Source organism: Myxocyprinus asiaticus, chromosome 43, assembly GCF_019703515.2.
Source record: "Myxocyprinus asiaticus isolate MX2 ecotype Aquarium Trade chromosome 43, UBuf_Myxa_2, whole genome shotgun sequence".
NCBI lineage: Eukaryota > Metazoa > Chordata > Actinopteri > Cypriniformes > Catostomidae > Myxocyprinus > Myxocyprinus asiaticus.
This window is the reverse complement of record NC_059386.1, coordinates 20,587,423-20,608,107: the sequence shown is the minus strand read 5'-3', so window position 1 is coordinate 20,608,107 and position 20,685 is coordinate 20,587,423. Positions and strand designations below refer to the sequence as shown.

Genomic DNA, 20,685 nt, shown 5'->3' with positions numbered 1-20,685 from the left:
TATTTGCCATCTGTAACTATTTCCTTAAAAATATCCCATTTAGAATGCTAGAAAAATTGCAGAATGTGTGTTAAAGGATTATTCCATGATTGTTATGAAAGCATACGATAAGATTTGGTGAGAAACAAACTGAAATCTAATGTATTATTTAGTGCAAATCTTCACTGACCGGCAGATGTCGCTGTTGTCTGGTAAATGCATATGACAGTTACACAAACAGGTTTATCAAACACAATTAGACGTTTATTTTCCTTTTTTTCAGAACCCAAACTTTATTTTTTTTTTATTGCTTTCTTTTGAGATTATACAAAGGTAACCAAAACAACAGTTTTCACGTTAATGACAACGTGTAATTTGCTTAAGAGGACAAACAACAACAACAACAAGTTTTTTTTTTTTTTCCCCAGTACAGGTTTAGTAGCAGGCTACTGAAAATGTACAGCCGCCATGATTACAAGTCATTACAAGTTCAAAACTTATCAGCACTAAGCTACAATGAAATTTTGAAAAACAGATGCACTAGAAATATTTCTGTAATAATAACAACAAGGAAATTCCAAAGAACAGACTTCACCCTCCTGATGAACACTTTCCTTCACCTATCTGTTAACCTGTCACAATCTTTCTTTTGGAAAGAGAGAGGATGAAGTTTTCCCACCAAAGCCTCTAAGCAAACTTTACATTAGTCACAGGAAATATCACACTCCCCTCATAAAGAAGCCAGAACCAACATAACAGAAGCCCTAGTCAATACTTCAAGATATTTATGTGGGATTTTGTTATAAATTTGAATGAATGTTGATATTTTTCTTGTCTTACAGTTTCTTGGAGCATTCAGAGCAGTATATTTCTCCATTGTGAGATACAAAGCGCTTGTCTGCCAGGTTGAGGGAGCACTTCTTACAGTTAAAACAGTAGTCGTGCCAAGAGCCATCCTGGTAGTTCACGACATTCGTAGCCTTGCCAAATCCTGTGGATTGAGAAAAAGTAGATTTTTTTTTGTCACTCGAGTTTGAAAATGAAAGAATAATGTATGTCAGTGACCAAAGCTGAAGCTTGTGTATACTAGTGTGTGAATTCAAACCTGTTATGGGGTTATTGCAGCCAGTGCACTTCTTGGCCACAGTGCTTTTGTAGCAGTCCACACAAAAGACCTTTTCCTCGTGGGAGGTGAAACTGGTGCCAGCCAGAGGCTTTCGGCAGGAGGAACACACAAAGCACTCAGAGTGCCATGGCTGGTCCTGGTAATTCACACCTCCTGTGGTAATGGACTGGAGAAAGAACAGCAATGCACTCGCAAACCTTTGACCTTTTAAAGGAATATTCCGGCTTCAATACAAGTTAAGCTCAATCGACAGCATTTGTGGCATAATGTTGATTACCACAAAAAATAATTTTGATGCAACGCTCCTTTTCTTTAAAAAAAAACCCAACAACAATCTGGGTTACAGTGAGGCACTTACAATGGAAGTGAATGGGGGCTAATCCGTAAATGTTCAAATATTCACTGTTTCAAAAGTATAGCCACAAGACGTAAACAATATGCGTGTTCACATGATTTTAGTGTGATAAAATCACTTATTTACCTTTTCTGTCTCAGAAGCGGAGATAACTGAGACTTGTCCTCCGTTTCCTGGATTGAGGTAAATAACTGCACTTGGGCATTCCAAATTGAGAGAAAAGGGGATAAAAAAAAAAAAACATGGCTGATGTATCATGTTTGCAAAGAGCAATATGATGCATGTTCAAATGTTCTTTGCTGTGTGTCCATTGTATAACAGCCCAGTGACATGTTTGTAGTCTTTTGAACAAGGTTTTTGTAGTTACTGAACAGGGACAGCCCTCCTCAAAACGTTTTGTCCAATGATGGTAAGCGTGTCTTTCAGAAAAGCCAATGAGTTTAGGGCAGTTTGGAAAGCCCTTTCCTGTGTTGTCACCAATCGCAATCTTGCCTTTTTGAAAATATACAGCCAATGAAAGACGTTTCATTTCAGTTGTTTGCAGGCTGTTGAAAAAATCATATGCTCCACCTGAAGAAATTTTGAAAGAAAACCTTGTGTAATAGATCCTTTGATGCATTCAGCTGTCGTGCGTAATCCGTTTGCGCATCAGGGGCCTAATGTATAAATGTTGCGCATGCACAAATTGGGCATTGAAATGTGCAAGCAATTTCCCAGGAACGCATCGGGATTTATAAAAAATAAACTTGCCATAAATGTGCGCACCGTCCGGACACTCTTGACTGTGCGTACGCACTCTTTTACTGCTGTGTGTGAACTGGTGACTCCAGCTGGACAAATAATGAAATGAACAGACTGATTATAAACTCTGATTTTCATTTAATTCACATTTAGAATAAAAATGTATGCAGTTAAGCACTTGAAACAGAAGTAATTGTTATCAAGCCAATAGTAGGCTATATTATTTTTATGTAACTAATTGAAAAGGCATTCAAATATAAGCTGTAAAAGGGAAATATTGGTTTGGGATGCGCTACGTTTGGAGAACTTTCCCATGCCATCATACAGAAGGAACATACAGTAAATAAAAATGAGAGCGAAGATTTCTTAGTTTGAGATATTTTCTGTTCTATTACAATCATGTACTGAGATAAGTACAGCCTTTGAATAAAGATTATCTGTAATGCGATGTGCACTTGACTCTGATGTGAAATGGCTTGGTAAAATGGACAGTAGCTATAAGACAGGCACTGCTGGCCACATTCAGTAGTCAAACGGACCATTGAAGAGACATGTCTCATCAGAAACAGTATTGTACAGCTCAGTAGTGGTTCTAGCTTGTATGGCGCGCTAGGCGAAACCCGCTTCAACACGCCCCTGGAAGTTGTTGATGGGGGTGGGGGGTGATTGTAAATGAGAACGCCCCCGAAGTTGTTGACTGGGGGGGGGACATGGGCAGTTGCCCAGGGCGGCATCTTGTGCACCACCCCCCACAAGATGCCGCCCTGGGCAACTGCCCATGTCGCCCATGCCTAAATCCGCTACTGTACAAACAGGTACAGCAAAGCACATAAAATGCGCATCAAATGTGCTGCCTGCTCCACTTCATCCTGACCCTCATCGCAATGAAACCCCCATTCTAGTCTAATAAAAACATTATGAAAATTACATTTGCCATTTAGCTGTTTTTTGAATATAAATACCAGTCAAATATAAAATCTTAGTAATCCGATGATATCGGACAATGCTGCACAAAGAATTGTTATAATTTTTGTTTTAAGTACTAAATATTTAACTTCTCAATAAAAACACCCTTAAAACAATTTAAAAGGTTTTCTGAGAAGCAAAATTGCTTAGTTTAGATTTATGTCTGCTCGGTCCTGCTCGATTTGCTCCGAACGGGTTTTGAACTGGTGTCTCCGGTGTGGGAGGCTACAGCCTCTAGCGTCAGTCGCTAGTGCGCCTCTTGAGGCCAGGGGAATGAGGTTTACACACTGCACAGCTACCTACCAGCTGGCTACCGTTACATCTGCAAAGATAAAAACATTTTGCCAAGGGATTTTCAAGATATATTCTTTGAAAACAAGTTCATATCTTAATAATTAATGTTTCTTCATGGTGCAGTATCTAACCTTTGGGCACGTGACATTTACAGTATATGATCTCTTATAATACAGTTTCTCGTACTGTTAAACGCAGTAATCATTAGGGGTGTTACGATTCATCGATCCAATGACCAACGATCCAGTGTTATAGATATAGAATTTTTAAGATGTACCTTTATTTTAATACTCATGTCAACCACGTCCGTACACATTTCCGTCAGGCAATGAAGCAACCTTACTACATTCATTTGACTTTATAAGTGCTAAATATGCCAAATATACACGAAATGCCAGCTCCACTGACAGGATCTGTGTGAGCGCATCAACCGGGCTCTCCTTAAAATGCGAGCTCTCGTGACAAATGCAGAGCGGCTCACATGTGCGATTAATTTGGGCTTCCATCGATATCATTGCGCATGCGACCCATTTGAAATTTACATGAGAATTTGCTATTTAAAAGTACCATGGATCAGTTCAACCATCATGTGAAATGTCTTGACGACGCTGACATTCTGAACAGCACTAAGGAGGGAAAGAGAAATCACCTGCTACCCAACACTAGAATCAGTTATAAGACTTTACACATCTTCACCCTTACTAACATTTATCCCAGTTAACTGTAACAGAATTTTTCATTACAACTGTGGAAGTTGTAGCCAAGAAAACCGTGGATAGCACGGATAGTTGGAAACAAGTCATGGGTATGAAAGTACTTTGAATTGGACTAAACTGAAAAATAAGCTGTAATCAAACAACTGATGATCACTTGTGTGTGTGACGTTATTTTTTTATATTATTATCTGTATAATTTTTTTTCAACATCTGAAGTAACTTATTTTGTTGTGGGTGTCCCATTGTGGATACTGAGAGCCAGGATTGGGGAGTAACGGAATACACGTAACGGGATTAAGTATTTAAAATACAAAATATAAGTAACTGTATTCCACTACAGTTACAATTTAAATCATTGGTCATTAGAATACAGTTACATTCAAAAAGTATTTTGATTACTGAAGAGATTACTTTGCATTTTATTGTCATTTGTTTCATTTCATATTTAGTCCTTTCAGATGGAAAACATTTATACATATAAATGATGCGATCCAAAGTGCATTTGAACAGTGGTGAAACACTTTCTTATGATGTGTTACATTCATACGAGCAGACAGAGAAGTAAGTTTGAAGTAAGTTTGGAGCAGAAGAAATAGAAATAATCCTTGTGTAAATTGTCAGCTTTACGCTAAGATAAAATGCTATTTCTAGCCATTTTACATGCACGTTACCAGGCACATTCATATTTTTTTATCAAGAAAATTCACGTTAGATCATAATTTCTTTTTTTCTAGTAAGACCTTTGATATTAGGGCAAAAATCATATTCTTGATGATAATTTTTTTTGGTTTTCCTGTAAAAATATCTAAAAATCCTTAAAACAAGATCAATTTGATTGATCTTGTTTTAGAAACAACACTGCATAAGATATTTAGGTTTTTCAGAGAATGTATTTTTAACGTGTATTTTGTCTGAATGTACTGCCAGAGTTTTTATAGTCAAAACAAGTGAAAAAATCCACCAGTGCTGAAGTAATCCAAAGTATTTAGAATACGTTACTGACTTTGAGTAATCTACGGAATACGTTACAAATGACATTCTACAGCATGTATTCTGTAATCTGTAGTGGAATACATTTCAAAAGTAATCCTCCCAACCCTGCTGAGAGCTGAATAAAATAATCAAATTATATTTTGGTTGCATTTGAGGGCAAAAAAAATAGAATAATTTAATTTTGTAAAATAGACACATAATATCGGAATATCGATCACAGGGCCCTGAATCGAATCAAATCGAAATCGTATTGCGGCAGACTTTGAAGTATCGGCAAATATTGGATCGCAGGTCAAGAGAAACGATTCAAGATTGAATCGTGATGAAATGTCTGATTTACACCCCTAGTAATCATGTGTCTGGATGGTGAAATGCATATGGTAATTGTATGCAGATGAGGATATGCATAGTAAAAACAGGCATTGTACACTCCATATATGTTTATTTTGGGGAGGAGACGGGTGGGGAATGAATCACGTGCATGTACACACAATCTTCCGCTAGCTGGGATTTATTAAGGGAACTATGCGCAGGTTCTGGCGTACGTATGGTTTTATAAATCTGAATTTTTTTGTGCGTATGCAAAATCTGACTTTTGTGCTTACGCACACATTTAGGAAGAAATCTAAGCAGAGTTTTATACATTAGGCCCCTGGAGCACACATACTTTGCCAAGCAGCAGAAATCGCTTTTTGCTACCATCAGGACATGGATCCAGTGAGGCCAAAAAAGTATTATTCAGTTCTGGAAGTTTTAGAAGAGCTTGATAACAGTAGAGATGAGGAAAACATTGATTCCAGCGACAACGAGCCAGACATACTTGTAGAGCTACCAGATGAAGAGCCATCAGACTCCACTCAAGATTGCTAAGTTTATACATATTTTTTTGTTGTTGTTCTTATGTTCAATCTTTACTAATATAATGACAGTATCTGATCAATTCGAATAGTCTGATAAAAAATAAATAAAAAATAGGAGATAAGCACTGGCAAATTGTTATTGCTGGGGAAAATAGCTGTAAAATGTTGTCTTTACTAATATACCCTCCAAAAATTGGCCCCATTCACTTCCCTTGTAGGCGCCTCACTAAAGCCACGATTTTTGCTTTAATGAAACGAGACTAGTCTAAATGATTTTTTGTGGCAACATCATGCCACAAATGCTGTTGATTGAGCTTAACTTGTATTGAACCTGGAATATTCCTGTAAATTAAGACATTACAAAAGAACAGAGAAAAGCTCTTGTTTTGTATTCGAGTAGTTGACATGACATCTCCATTTTAAACAGCATTTTACTAATTCTTAATTATAATGCATGCCATTTTTAATACAATGTTAATTGAGAAACTACATGAAGTATTTGTACTACATGGAATAAATGTATTTGTCACACAGTAGACATTTAGAACTAAATCGTGAAGGCACTAAAAGTACTTCGTATATTAAATTTTTTTTCTTTACAAAACATTGATTGAAAAAAGTTAATGGACATGATATGCATCCACTACCCATTCACAGAATCTGCACTAACCTATGACTTTAAAACAAATGCTTAACACAAAACTTTCCTTCTGTCTCTCACCTTTTTGCAGCAAGCACACTGCTTGGCAAATTTCTTCTCGTGGCAAGGGCTGCAGTAGATGTTGTCATTTTTTGTAAGGAAACTTTTGGAGCCGATTGGCTTTTTACACTGATAGCAGGTGAAACACTCATCATGCCACGAGTTGCCTTTGTATTCCACATTCTCAGTCCCTTTATCAAACACGTGAGGAAAGAATAAAAAACACATTAATATATTACCCATAAATTAGGTGCTAAAATTAAATTTCACCTATAGAAACTCTCTTCATTTCGCCCCAATGAAAACAATCCTTTTCATAATGCCTCACAAATCAGGTCCATATACAGTATAAGTTATATTTCATGCCTTTGGACATAATAAATCCTTCAGACCCCAAGTTCAAATTGGAGATTGGTTTGCTGTGCCCGAGACTTTCAAAATGCTCTAAAATGTTCTTCCTCATTTATGATGTTCAATTGGCTTTTAATATTCATTATGGTGGAAATCCAGAAATCATTACAAGTAAAATGAGTTTCAGACAGACATTCTAGCACAAGATATTGAGAGTGATGTCTTAACAGATAATTTCTTAAAGGCAAGTTATGTCTTGTGTAGGACTGAAGAGTTTGAATTGCTTCGCCAAAATGTTCTCATCCACAAAGCTCAGCCAGTACCAGCAAAAAGAACATCTATAGTGGCTCTGACTTGCATCATAGAGAGAACAAGCCTTAATCATTGCTTCGAGCTCCCAAAGTCAAAGGTGTGGAAACTATTTGTCATGTACCTGCCAGTATGGGCTTGTAGCAGCCGTGGCAGCGAGGGGCATCCTCACGTGAGCTACACTTTCCACACAGAATCCTGTCATCCTTGGTGCTGAAGGACTCCTTAGCCAGGTTCTTATAGCATTTGGCACATCGGAAACAATCCGAGTGCCAGTACTGCCCCTTATGGTGGACCTCCTATTAAGAGATTACCCAAGACTGTAAAATAAATTATAATATAATACACGTAGACGTATTGCAGATGAGCAAACTATGTTAAAAATACGTCTTCCAGATATAAACATACACATCAAATAGACATCTGGAATGATGTATGTGTGCAGTTACCTTTATCAGTTTTTGTGGTGACCTTGTAACACAACTAGCCACAGTGGCCGATGAGCCAAAAAGTTAATATCCCTGAACATAATATCCCTTAAACCCTAAATATAATGTATTATAATATAATATACAACAGTTAGTTCCAGTCCTCAATCGGATTTGACGAGAGACGTTCCATGAGTAGATGTCTCGCACCATCAGCATTTGGACGCTTCACTTTTTCTATCACTTCGCTTATGTTTGTGGCATTCTGAATTAAAGTGCAAGAGCAGAGCAGATGTGTAAAAGAGCTAATTGTATGTCTTTTCATTTTTCCCTGAGACGTTAAAGATTTTAGACAGCTGGTGGCAACAAAAGACAATTATGTGTTATGAGCCAGTTAAGTTTGACGTGAATTGAGTCAGCGCACAGCAATCAGCGTCTCTCACCCCATGATCATATTGCATAAGAAGGGGGATAATCTATAATAAAATATAATCTAATATATTTTAATATAATATAATACTGTTTTGTATCTAAGTATTTGATGCAAAATAGAAGTGAATAGATAAAGTGGTGGATTTGAGGTTGTGGAGGGATTGTCAGAAATAAGACATAAGACCAGGCATGACATGGCATTAACTGCAGAACCACCGCATGGGAAAAAACCTAAACTGACAGATAGAGATATGACACTGTGCCTTAGAGTCAGTGCTGATTGAGCGTCGACATTCAGTGCAGGTGTTGGCGCAGAACTTATCGAAGCATCGCACGCAGACTTGCTTCTCGTCCTTCCTCACAAACTTCTTTCCTCCGAGGTCCTCACGACAGTAAAAGCAGTTGGAACGGTCTGCCATGGTCACCCAATAAAACTGTAAAAAACTGTAAAAAGTAACATGGATTACCGCATTCTGCTCATAAAAAGAGGTCCTAAAATTAGATCATAACCTATAATGAATAAAAAGTAATAGATCTTTTCATGGGAATTGTTTCAACACGTCTCACACACACCAAAGCTCTCTCCCTCACACACACATGTAGATCTTAGTTTGGTCAGAGTTTCCCCAGGAAACAACTATGTGAGGTAATTTAATGATAAGAGCATATTTGTTCCGTTTCACCTAAGGAAAGATACAATAGCAGTCCAAATTGCTATGCAACCATAGGCAACAGCAGGTACACACTACAGCACATGTTTTTTATTGTACTCCTGTCTTATCTTGATCTGATACCGGGTACAGTTTATCTGTAAACCAGGTTATGTCAGTGGCGGAGAGGATGAAAGTAAGAAATAAGATCACTCTTTCAGTCAGATGATAAATCTAATCAGTAATAACATAGTTCCAATTTAATAAATAAGCACATTAATTAAAAACATTCATGGCTATATCAAATTCTCAAGAAATACAGACAAGGAAACTGAATTTATAACGAGATATTAGATCACACTGAAACAATAAACATTGTTTAACTCACCACAACAAATCAGCATTGGAAGAAAAATGTATTATACAGGAACTTTCCCACGTAGTAACGTCATTTAAAACAACATGAGGGCAGGTTCCCGTTCCCAATCACTAACTAGGAATGAAATACTAGTATTTTACATAAATAAATTTAGGCTTAAAGCGAATATGTGTGCGTGTTTTCTATGCAAGCACATATTTGATTGGGTCGGTTGGCTGTATTCATACATTAGTATGTCTGGTATTCATGTGATGAGATCTGGAATGTTAACAGTTCTTTGACCATGTTTAAAGAGGGAAGCGCTCACTCTAAGACAATTGAGCACTTTATAACGAGCTTACATGACTGGTTAATTATTTTAAGTGCAGATCTGAACACATTCCAGCTGAAGTTTGACCTGTCTGTTATTCAGTTCAGTATACAGTTGAAACTAATGAAATCTAGAACATATTTTGCTGATGCACACCAAAGTCCTAATGGCTGAAGAAAAAAAAAAAACATTTACCTTCTTCATGCTTTTTTTGTGAATCTGAGCTCTTAACCAACATTCTTTATGAGCAGGAAACTGGTAGTTCCCAATGTTTCAAATGAGCAAGTTGGCCTGTACAGTCCATAAATGAAATGTTAAACATCACTGCCAAAACTCCCATTTTCTCTCTTACAGACTTTGATTTTTCGGTGTATTGCATGCTTTGCGTTCCCAGCATCAACCATTTTATCCTATAAAACAGTATCAAAATACAAACCACTAGATCATGTCTGGTAGCTTAGTCTACTCATGCAAAACTATTTACTTTTATTTGTTTAAAACGGGGACAGAAGTATTTGAATAGTGGTAGATTTCAAATACAGTATACTGGCTACTCTTACAGGATTTGGCAAACGTAGTCTTGTTTTTCCCAAAAGTTCGAAGACTTCTGAAACATACTGTTCAGGATTCTCAGTGAACCTAACTTTTTCAGTTTTGTGTTTCCTGGTCAGTCACTTTAATGACAGACCAGAGAGACATTTAGAGATCACATTTTAGCTCATTCTCAACAGTGTGTCGAGTCAGGTCCAGCCAACAGCCTCCACTCTCCAAGGCACAAAAATTACTGGCTCGTATTTTTTTATGTTGTATTTTATGGCCTTTCATTATGCAAAGGGCAGTATGGGGCTGGGATAAATGAGATCGGGATATGTGTCAGATTCAAACTACCGTCGCCAGCATACGAGTAGCATAGCTTAACCTATCCAACTCTGCTGGTCCAAAAGGGGGCGCTATGTCACGAAAAAAGATAAGCTTAAAAAGTCTCCGCTTACGCAAGTCAGGCATATGTGGTATCGTTGGAAAGCTTAGAATCTGAACTTTACCTAGGTAATCATTTCTTCATCTATTTGACATAAAATAACAAAATAAGGCCTGAAAAATGTCGTGTTGCAAATCAGCGACACCTAAAGTTCATGTGGTTGAAATATTAAAGGGGACCTATTATGCAAAATTCACTTTTACATGGTGTTTGAACATGAATGTGAGTCGGCAGTGTGTGTACACAACCACCCTACAATGTTAAAAGTCCACCCACTCCTCTTTCTTATATTTCTAATAATCTAAAACAATGTCTCAGAGTGATTGGTCTTCATTTCTGCTCTAACGTGACGTCACTTTAGAGCAAGCCACGCCCACGACTGGTGACGGACTCCACCCTATTATCATAGATCCTCCCCTGAGTGATCTACACACAGTCCACCATTTTTTTCTGCACTGGAGCATCTACGGTGAGAAGAATAATGTCTCAGCTTCGTAAGCGTCATAAGTGTTCTGTTGTTGGCTGTAAAAGTGAACATAAGAGTCTTCATGTACTCCCGGCATCAGAGCCACTGAAGACGCAGTGGACAAGTTTTGTTTTTGAAGAAAATGTGCCCCAAAACATACCAAAATTCGTGTATGTTTGTGCAAATCATTTTACACCGGACTGCTTTGTGAATGAGGGTCAATATAAAGCAGGATCTTCAAAAATTTGACTCAAGCATGGATCAGTACCAACTGTTCGTGTTCCAGCTTTATATCCTGAAGATGTAAGTATCGCACTTTATATTTTGTAAATGTTTGCAAATCGCCTTTCCGAATGTGCTTGTTAGCTGATTCCACGGCTAATGCAGCTAAAGTTACCATTGTCTCTGATTGTATTCACAGAGAACAGAGCTATGTCATTATTTTTACGCTTACTGTCTGTATAATTCATAACCACACTTTTAGTATGCACAGTACAGTAAGGTGTTTGTCTTTTTGAAAACTATGTATGTTTTCTGTGAACATAAGAGAGTTGTACTAAAAGTGGAATGAGTGGTTCTGATTTGTTGTTGCTGTAGTATCCGAAGCACGAGCTGTAAAGGCACAGCCCTCTTCCGGAAAGAGGGCGGGGAGCAGCAGCTCATATGCATTTAAAGAGAGACACACGAAAACAGCGTGTTTTTGATTCCACCCAAAAAGAGGCATTTACAACATGGTATAATAAATGATCTGTGGGGTATTTTGAGCTTAAACTTCAGACACATTCTGGGGACACCTGAGACTTATATTACATCTTGTAAAAAGGGCAATAATAGGTCTCCTTTAATAGAAATATAACAGTCTTTCAAATAGCACTTAAATAGACAGATCATATACCAAATGAAAGCTCTCATTCTTAGGAATGTGACTATAGTTTATTTTGTTGCCCTAATACCACAGTTTGAAAGATTTTCAAAAGAATCACGAAATGTAATATGATATTTGTAAGACATCAAATGCAAACGTCTCTTATGTGCCGATCACTGCTGCTGTAAGCCCCAAATAGCTAAAAATTTAATATCTGCTTTTACCTTAGGCAGTTTTCTTTTTTTTTTTTTTTTATCCCCTTTTCTCCCAATTTGGAATGCCTAATTTCCACTACTTCGTAGGTCCTCATGGTGGTGCGGTTACTTGCCTCAGTCCGGGTGGAGGAGGACAAGTCTCAGTTGCCTTCGCTTCTGAGACAGTCAATCTGCGCATTTTATCACATGGCTCATTGTGCATGACACCGCGGAGACTCTGCACGTGGAGGCTCATGCTACTCTCCACGATCTATGCACAACTTACCACGTGCCCCATTGAGAGCAAGAACCACTAATCGTGACCACGAGGAGGTTACCCCATGTGACTCTACCCTCCCTAGCAACCGGGCCAATTTGGTTGCATAGGAGACCTGGCTGGAATCACTCAGCACACCCTGGATTTGAACTCGCGACTCCAGGGGTGGTAGTCAGCGTCAATACTCGCCAAGCTACCCAGGCCCCCTCCCTCTCTACCCAGGCAGTTTTCTAAAAAAAAAAGTAGACATTTACTTGTCTGTGAGATTTCTTATTTGAATAATCCGATGTTCTATTTAAGATGTCTTGAACAAAATATGCAGTACAGCAGGAAAAGCATGCTAAACGAATCATCGGAAATATATGTTATCGACTACTGATGATAAAATGTTATCTAGGAGCTTTCTAATGACACCTAGTTTGAGCTTCAAGTCCACTCAGAGGCCGAAATATTCAATGAAACAATGGGTGTGGGCATCTATGGACACAAATCTGGATAGTGCAAGATGAGTCATCAACATATTTGGTCCATTTTTCTGGGGGAAAGAGGAATATATTGAGACATACATTAGCATATAGATGGCTTCAAAGCTAACAGACAAACTAAAAGCCACAAAACTGCTATTTTGATTTCATGGGAATTTAATATGATGGAGCATACACGCTAATTAATAGCTCCTAATTCATAGCAAACAAATACTTTCATTAAAATAAATGTCTTTGCCTTCAAGTTACCCTGTTTAAGGAAACCCGCTAAATGGACCACAGATAAGAGTGAAAGAGGTCATTTTTACAGCCGGTGATGTAATGGCTAGCAGACTACAGAGCCCTGTTTTAGTCAGATATTTAATATGATCTCCAGGGAAACATTAATCCGGTTTCAGGATGACCTCATGCACCAGCATCTGGATCACAGCTGGGCAAGCATAGCAGCCAAAGCAAACGAGGGGAATTGGAAGAGTCACACTTCTCATGAACCATTGGCTGATATGAGAGCACTTGAGAACTCGCCTGTAAGATTTCAGCTGAGAAAAAAATACCGTGTTACTGACCAAGTTTTTTTCACTTCTATACTGTTGCGTGCACTTAACGTGTTTTCCTCTTCTGGTCTGGATTTATTTATTTTCTTTGTAGACTCGTAAAAGAGTGTGCCGCTGTGCCATGCTGTTACTTACAATGAAGGGAGCAAGACTATGACGTCACCTGCTGGTTAGCTTGAAAGATCACTTTCACAATAATTACTGCAGTCTCCGAAAACCACACACATAGTATTAGCACGCTTTAACAGCAGACACATGTAACATTCTCAATATGCTCTAAATGGAACAGAGAGACATATGTTGGGTTGTGTTTTTATATGTTAGCTACAAGTAATTTAAGTCATCTGAATTGTGTTTGGTAATGGAATCAGCTTCATTACACAGCTGGGAAAATTGAAGGGGTCTTGGAAATGTGTTGTGTTGGCATGATCTACTTGCTAAAGAATGTGGTGAAATCTTGGAAACAGGAAGCCTGTGAAACAGTGGTAAGGAGAACCGGCGAGACGGCTGGCCAGCGGTGTAACCCTAGTGCTCTTGATCTGCACTTCTAAATAGACTTTCACAAATAAGAGGAAGCTTAAACAAGATTACCGTCACTCTTTGGGCCACTGAGGTTAATTAGGGGTCACATTTCAACTACCATACAATGATTCCAATGCACTGTAAAAAAAATATCATAATTAGTTTAGTGTTCCTCTTTAAGTGGCCTTGTACTAACAATAGGTTACTTATTACATGTCTCTCTGAAACATTTGATCCGATTGGTCATTCGCAGCATTCCGCAGTCAAACATTTTTTGTATAATGACTGTACAATTGACCGTTACTAGTTTCATTTCTCTAAGATAACTCCATGGTCTTTTTCTTTTTACATCAAACTGAACACACTGTGAATTTGGCGACAGTAGGTCGAATGTTCTGCTGAAATCGGTCTGTGCTTACCGAAATTCCAGCCTGATCTAAAAAAAATGTACAGTATGTAAACAACCATTTTTCATTCCTTGTTTGGCTGCAGTTTCCCAGTGAACTGTCCAGCAGGGGGTGCCAAAATTGAGTGAAATTATGTTGTAATCAGATGAGGTTTTAAAGGTGAATATTAGATGGATGTTTTAATAAGTAAACATACCTCCCTAACCTAAAACATTAGGCAGTTTTCTTTTTTTTTTTTTTTTATCCCCTTTTCTCCCAATTTGGAATGCCTAATTTCCACTACTTCGTAGGTCCTCATGGTGGTGCGGTTACTTGCCTCAGTCCGGGTGGAGGAGGACAAGTCTCAGTTGCCTTCGCTTCTGAGACAGTCAATCTGCGCATTTTATCACATGGCTCATTGTGCATGACACCGCGGAGACTCTGCACGTGGAGGCTCATGCTACTCTCCACGATCTATGCACAACTTACCACGTGCCCCATTGAGAGCAAGAACCACTAATCGCGACCACGAGGAGGTTACCCCATGTGACTCTACCCTCCCTAGCAACCGGGCCAATTTGGTTGCATAGGAGACCTGGCTGGAATCACTCAGCACACCCTGGATTTGAACTCGCGACTCCAGGGGTGGTAGTCAGCGTCAATACTCGCCAAGCTACCCAGGCCCCCTCCCTCTCTACCCAGGCAGTTTTCTAAAAAAAAAAGTAGACATTTACTTGTCTGTGAGATTTCTTATTTGAATAATCCGATGTTCTATTTAAGATGTCTTGAACAAAATATGCAGTACAGCAGGAAAAGCATGCTAAACGAATCATCGGAAATATATGTTATCGACTACTGATGATAAAATGTTATCTAGGAGCTTTCTAATGACACCTAGTTTGAGCTTCAAGTCCACTCAGAGGCCGAAATATTCAATGAAACAATGGGTGTGGGCATCTATGGACGAGCACATCTGTGAGGGGTAAAATGCGCTAGAGCGCCACCTACATTTCAGATTGAAATTTTGTGACAGAAGGTGATAGATGAGAAAAAAAAAATCCTAGTACTTGCTGCCATCTAGTGGAATGTATGAATATATAAAATAAAACAAACAAAAAACAAAACAAATAAAGCAAAACAAAAAACAAAACAAGCAATAGGCTTTAATCAGTTGCAATCATGCACCATGATTTGCTACTTGGTAGTTGGTTGAAGGTGGTATTGGGGGAGGGACACTCTCATTGTTGAGAGCATTTGATTGGACACAAATCTGGATAGTGCAAGATGAGTCATCAACATATTTGGTCCATTTTTCTGGGGGAAAGAGGAATATATTGAGACATACATTAGCATATAGATGGCTTCAAAGCTAACAGACAAACTAAAAGCCACAAAACTGCTATTTTGATTTCATGGGAATTTAATATGATGGAGCATACACGCTAATTAATAGCTCCTAATTCATAGCAAACAAATACTTTCATTAAAATAAATGTCTTTGCCTTCAAGTTACCCTGTTTAAGGAAACCCGCTAAATGGACCACAGATAAGAGTGAAAGAGGTCATTTTTACAGCCGGTGATGTAATGGCTAGCAGACTACAGAGCCCTGTTTTAGTCAGATATTTAATATGATCTCCAGGGAAACATTAATCCGGTTTCAGGATGACCTCATGCACCAGCATCTGGATCACAGCTGGGCAAGCATAGCAGCCAAAGCAAACGAGGGGAATTGGAAGAGTCACACTTCTCATGAACCATTGGCTGATATGAGAGCACTTGAGAACTCGCCTGTAAGATTTCAGCTGAGAAAAAAATACCGTGTTACTGACCAAGTTTTTTTCACTTCTATACTGTTGCGTGCACTTAACGTGTTTTCCTCTTCTGGTCTGGATTTATTTATTTTCTTTGTAGACTCGTAAAAGAGTGTGCCGCTGTGCCATGCTGTTACTTACAATGAAGGGAGCAAGACTATGACGTCACCTGCTGGTTAGCTTGAAAGATCACTTTCACAATAATTACTGCAGTCTCCGAAAACCACACACATAGTATTAGCACGCTTTAACAGCAGACACATGTAACATTCTCAATATGCTCTAAATGGAACAGAGAGACATATGTTGGGTTGTGTTTTTATATGTTAGCTACAAGTAATTTAAGTCATCTGAATTGTGTTTGGTAATGGAATCAGCTTCATTACACAGCTGGGAAAATTGAAGGGGTCTTGGAAATGTGTTGTGTTGGCATGATCTACTTGCTAAAGAATGTGGTGAAATCTTGGAAACAGGAAGCCTGTGAAACAGTGGTAAGGAGAACCGGCGAGACGGCTGGCCAGCGGTGTAACCCTAGTGCTCTTGATCTGCACTTCTAAATAGACTTTCACAAATAAGAGGAAGCTTAAACAAGATTACCGTCACTCTTTGGGCCACTGAGGTTAATTAGGGGTCACATTTCAACTACCATACAATGATTCCAATGCACTGTAAAAAAAATATCATAATTAGTTTAGTGTTCCTCTTTAAGTGGCCTTGTACTAACAATAGGTTACTTATTACATGTCTCTCTGAAACATTTGATCCGATTGGTCATTCGCAGCATTCCGCAGTCAAACATTTTTTGTATAATGACTGTACAATTGACCGTTACTAGTTTCATTTCTCTAAGATAACTCCATGGTCTTTTTCTTTTTACATCAAACTGAACACACTGTGAATTTGGCGACAGTAGGTCGAATGTTCTGCTGAAATCGGTCTGTGCTTACCGAAATTCCAGCCTGATCTAAAAAAAATGTACAGTATGTAAACAACCATTTTTCATTCCTTGTTTGGCTGCAGTTTCCCAGTGAACTGTCCAGCAGGGGGTGCCAAAATTGAGTGAAATTATGTTGTAATCAGATGAGGTTTTAAAGGTGAATATTAGATGGATGTTTTAATAAGTAAACATACCTCCCTAACCTAAAACATTAACATAAACCTTACCAATAGTGTTGCAAAAAATGTAATTAGAGGTGAACAAAACAGACATCCTTACCCCAAATCAACACTTAAACATAACTGATAGAATTCGACATCAAAAGCACATTTACTGAAGCAACCACATCATATTGTGTCACTTCTATGGCACTTACTCCAGCATAATTGGCTGGGCTTGAGGCTCGGTCTCTGAGTCCAGAGTCTAACATTCTATCAGGTTAGCTACCCCAGAAGTTAATCACACTTGAATAAGTATGTAAATGTAGGTGAGTCTGTATTACAAGTGTTAAAATATATAGTTTTTCAAATTATGCATTGAGTAAAAAAAAAAAATTCAATATCAGACCAGAAAATTTGTTTATAAAGTCATAAACTGACATATTATCTGTGATTTGTGTGAAATTGAATAAAATGCAGTTGTTGCACTAGTGTTAATTTCATATGAATCTGCAGCAAAATATGAAAGTGTCACGTAAAACTTAGTTTGCAAACATGTAGTTATAGTAATGTTCATTCTGTGAGGCTGCGAAATTCAATTCACTGCCCCCAGTGGCCGAACATGGAAGTAACGTTGAGGTGAAATGTCCACAGGGTGGCGCCAAAAACAGTTGTTTTTTTAGTTGTAAATTACATAATACACATCAGAAATGCATATTTTATTAACCTTACTCCCTAAACCAAACCCCAACCCTAAACCTAACCGTCAGAGGACTAAAAATTTAATTTCAGAACTAAAATGTGACTACTACTTCCTGGTTTCCATGGGACAAGAACCCATGTCTCGAAGACTGCTCTGGAAAGGTGAAAACACTTGAATTGATGCAAATGTCTGATGGGGAATGGCGCTTGTCATTAATTCGGCAGAATGGGGCCGATTTCAAGGTACATGAACATTCTGAAGTAGCATGTCGATTTCCCTAAGGTCATGTTGTTCACATAATGAAATGATGTCCATTGATATCAATATTTCATGTCCACTTTTTTATTTGGCTACCGCTTCGTGTCATAGTCCTGATCAGCCGGTCATTATTTATTTTGCATTAATGACCGGCTGACTAAATATCTTAATTCTTAATTCTTAATAATGACCCTTTAGCCAACATAAAGACAGAGAGGCTCTAATTCTCAGGAATATCTCAAAGCTTTTACTTATAACTATTGCCTATTGTGCAAACATCTCCCTTAGCAACCTTCACAAACAGTTTGTAACCGTCAAGATTTGTACATGTTGAAGAGACAAGAAAGTTATGGCAGCCACTGATACCCGTCTGCTGTTACATACATACATAGTCATATACACAGAACAGTGGGCTATGAATAACAGAGAGTATGAATCCCCTGAGTCCTTACCTGAATGTTTTCACATATGCTTTTAAAAAGGTCCCAACAAGCAAAAAAGTGGAGGAAATTAACCACTTTTTATCTGACATTAAGGGAATGGCAAAGGCTTTACAGGTCCCTACATAACTGCTCTTGGAACCAGGAGAACAGTGGATAATTACTTGGACACACAACTGGAAGGGCATGGATTATACGTGAGAAATAGATTGCTTTTATTCTTGTTCAGAAGTAATAAAGAGGAGGTTCTGATAAAGTCCTGACTCAGAATCAGTCCTGAGTCCCGAGGCTGTGACTCAAACACATGAGATTGTTCATGCACCCTTGATACAATACAATACTTGTCTTGGGAAAACTATATGTGCAGGGTTTTCAGTTCCTGTTTTGATAGTGATTTACGCCCAAGCTATGCTTGGTGTTATTTACATCCATGGTTGGAAAGTAATGGAATACATGTAACGGGAATACTTATTTACTAATTACTTATATACTAATACAAAATATAAGTAACTGTATTTCACTAATAAATCAGAATCAGAATAGTTACATTCAAAAATGTAAGCTAAAGTGTCCAATTACTTTTTAGGGCCACTGTATATATTCACCTTTATCGGGATTTTAAAACCATTGACTTTAGTATCAAAAAAGCAAATTGACTTCTGCTAATAAACAAGTGTCCAAATGGGAGAATGTGTACACAATTTAAAAAGCATGCCAGAGATGGTACAATGGGTTTCCTGTGTGCTTTCTTCATCAAAATATGCAAAACTTAATGACATTGAGTTATGGATATCAAAGACAGATCTCAGAAACTCGATATCATCTCAAGGGGTGAATTCCATTCTGTACATGATTTAGACAGAGCTTCTCACCCCATCAGCCCATGCCTTGGACACGGTGCTCTCCGGAGTGCAAATCTTTAATAAGAAACATATTTCAGAGGCTGAAACCCATTAGATCTAAAGCATGCAGAAAATTCCTGTAGCCAACGCCCCATCTTAAACTTATTGTACTTACATCAGTGCACTTTATATTGAGAGTCACAGTTATAGATAATAAAGGTTTCAAGGCAGCATATGCAAAAGGTAGAATTTGTATTGGACAGATTTAGTAATAAACAGCTAAACTTCATAATAAAAATTAAAAAAAAGCAGCGGACGTAGGCTACCTGTGATTCATAGGTGTTGCGCAATTGCGCACAACTATTTTTTATAAATGAGTCCAGTTAAATTAGCTTTACTGATGTCTTTATAAATATTTTTCTAATGGAGTTGTCTGGCGCAGACTTGTACAGCAGGAAAAGTTGAACTTACCTCTTTTTGTTGGACACGATGCTCAAAATCTTGTCCGCTGACGCGCCAGCAGACTGTATCTGCTTTGCACTTGGTTCGTTTCTGCAGCGGTGAACAGTCTCCTTCAATTCCAGAACGCGAAATTATCCCTCCTACTATGGCGAAGGCTTAGCTAATAAATATAAATTAGGTCATGCTAACGGTCTGTAGAAAACGACCAATGGCGAAAACCTGCTTGTTAATATTAATTAGGTAACGCTGGTGTTGAGTTGTTAGATCCCAATAGCAATTGCTTGGCTCATGAATATTAAGAATTTTCACCATAATAAGATTCGAAATTCGAATCAATTAAATTTCGAGAGGGATGGATGCGTTTTTCAGTATTTCAAGATGGAGTCATGAATATTATATGAGTCATTGTCAAATAAGTTTGAGATAATAAAACTTAGAAATCTTTTAAAAATCTAGTTTAATACAAGTTTGTAGACATTTTTGAAAAAAGCATTTAGGCTATAGCATATTCTAAAAAATATAATAATATAAATAATAGCCTTAAAAACGTCAAGTTGCGTAAGCATCAAGTAAAAGGTATTAAATGAATTTTGAGTCACGGATATCAAGAAGTTTTCTTAGGATTACTCCATATGACCTCAACAAAAAGTGCCTTTACCCAAAAAAAATTTATATTGTTTAAAATTTTTTTTTTTTCAAGAATTACAGTTTTTAGTAAGATTTTTATTTCTTTCTTTTTACCATCTCCGCCACCTC

At 37.9% G+C, this 20,685-nt stretch overlaps 1 protein-coding gene across 1 annotated transcript; it reads right to left on the bottom strand.

The window, feature by feature from the left end:
* Positions 1-242: 242 nt before the first annotated feature.
* LOC127433738 (four and a half LIM domains protein 1-like) lies at positions 243-20,045 on the bottom strand. Its single transcript, XM_051685906.1, has 6 exons — positions 19,939-20,045; positions 8,514-8,694; positions 7,515-7,689; positions 6,752-6,921; positions 1,085-1,271; positions 243-970 (listed from the first exon to the last, which is right to left on the bottom strand). The coding sequence occupies exons 2-6, from the start codon at positions 8,667-8,669 to the stop codon at positions 816-818; spliced, it is 843 nt and encodes a 280-aa protein (XP_051541866.1). The 5' UTR covers positions 8,670-8,694; positions 19,939-20,045; the 3' UTR covers positions 243-815.
* Between the last annotated feature and the right edge of the window lie 640 nt (positions 20,046-20,685).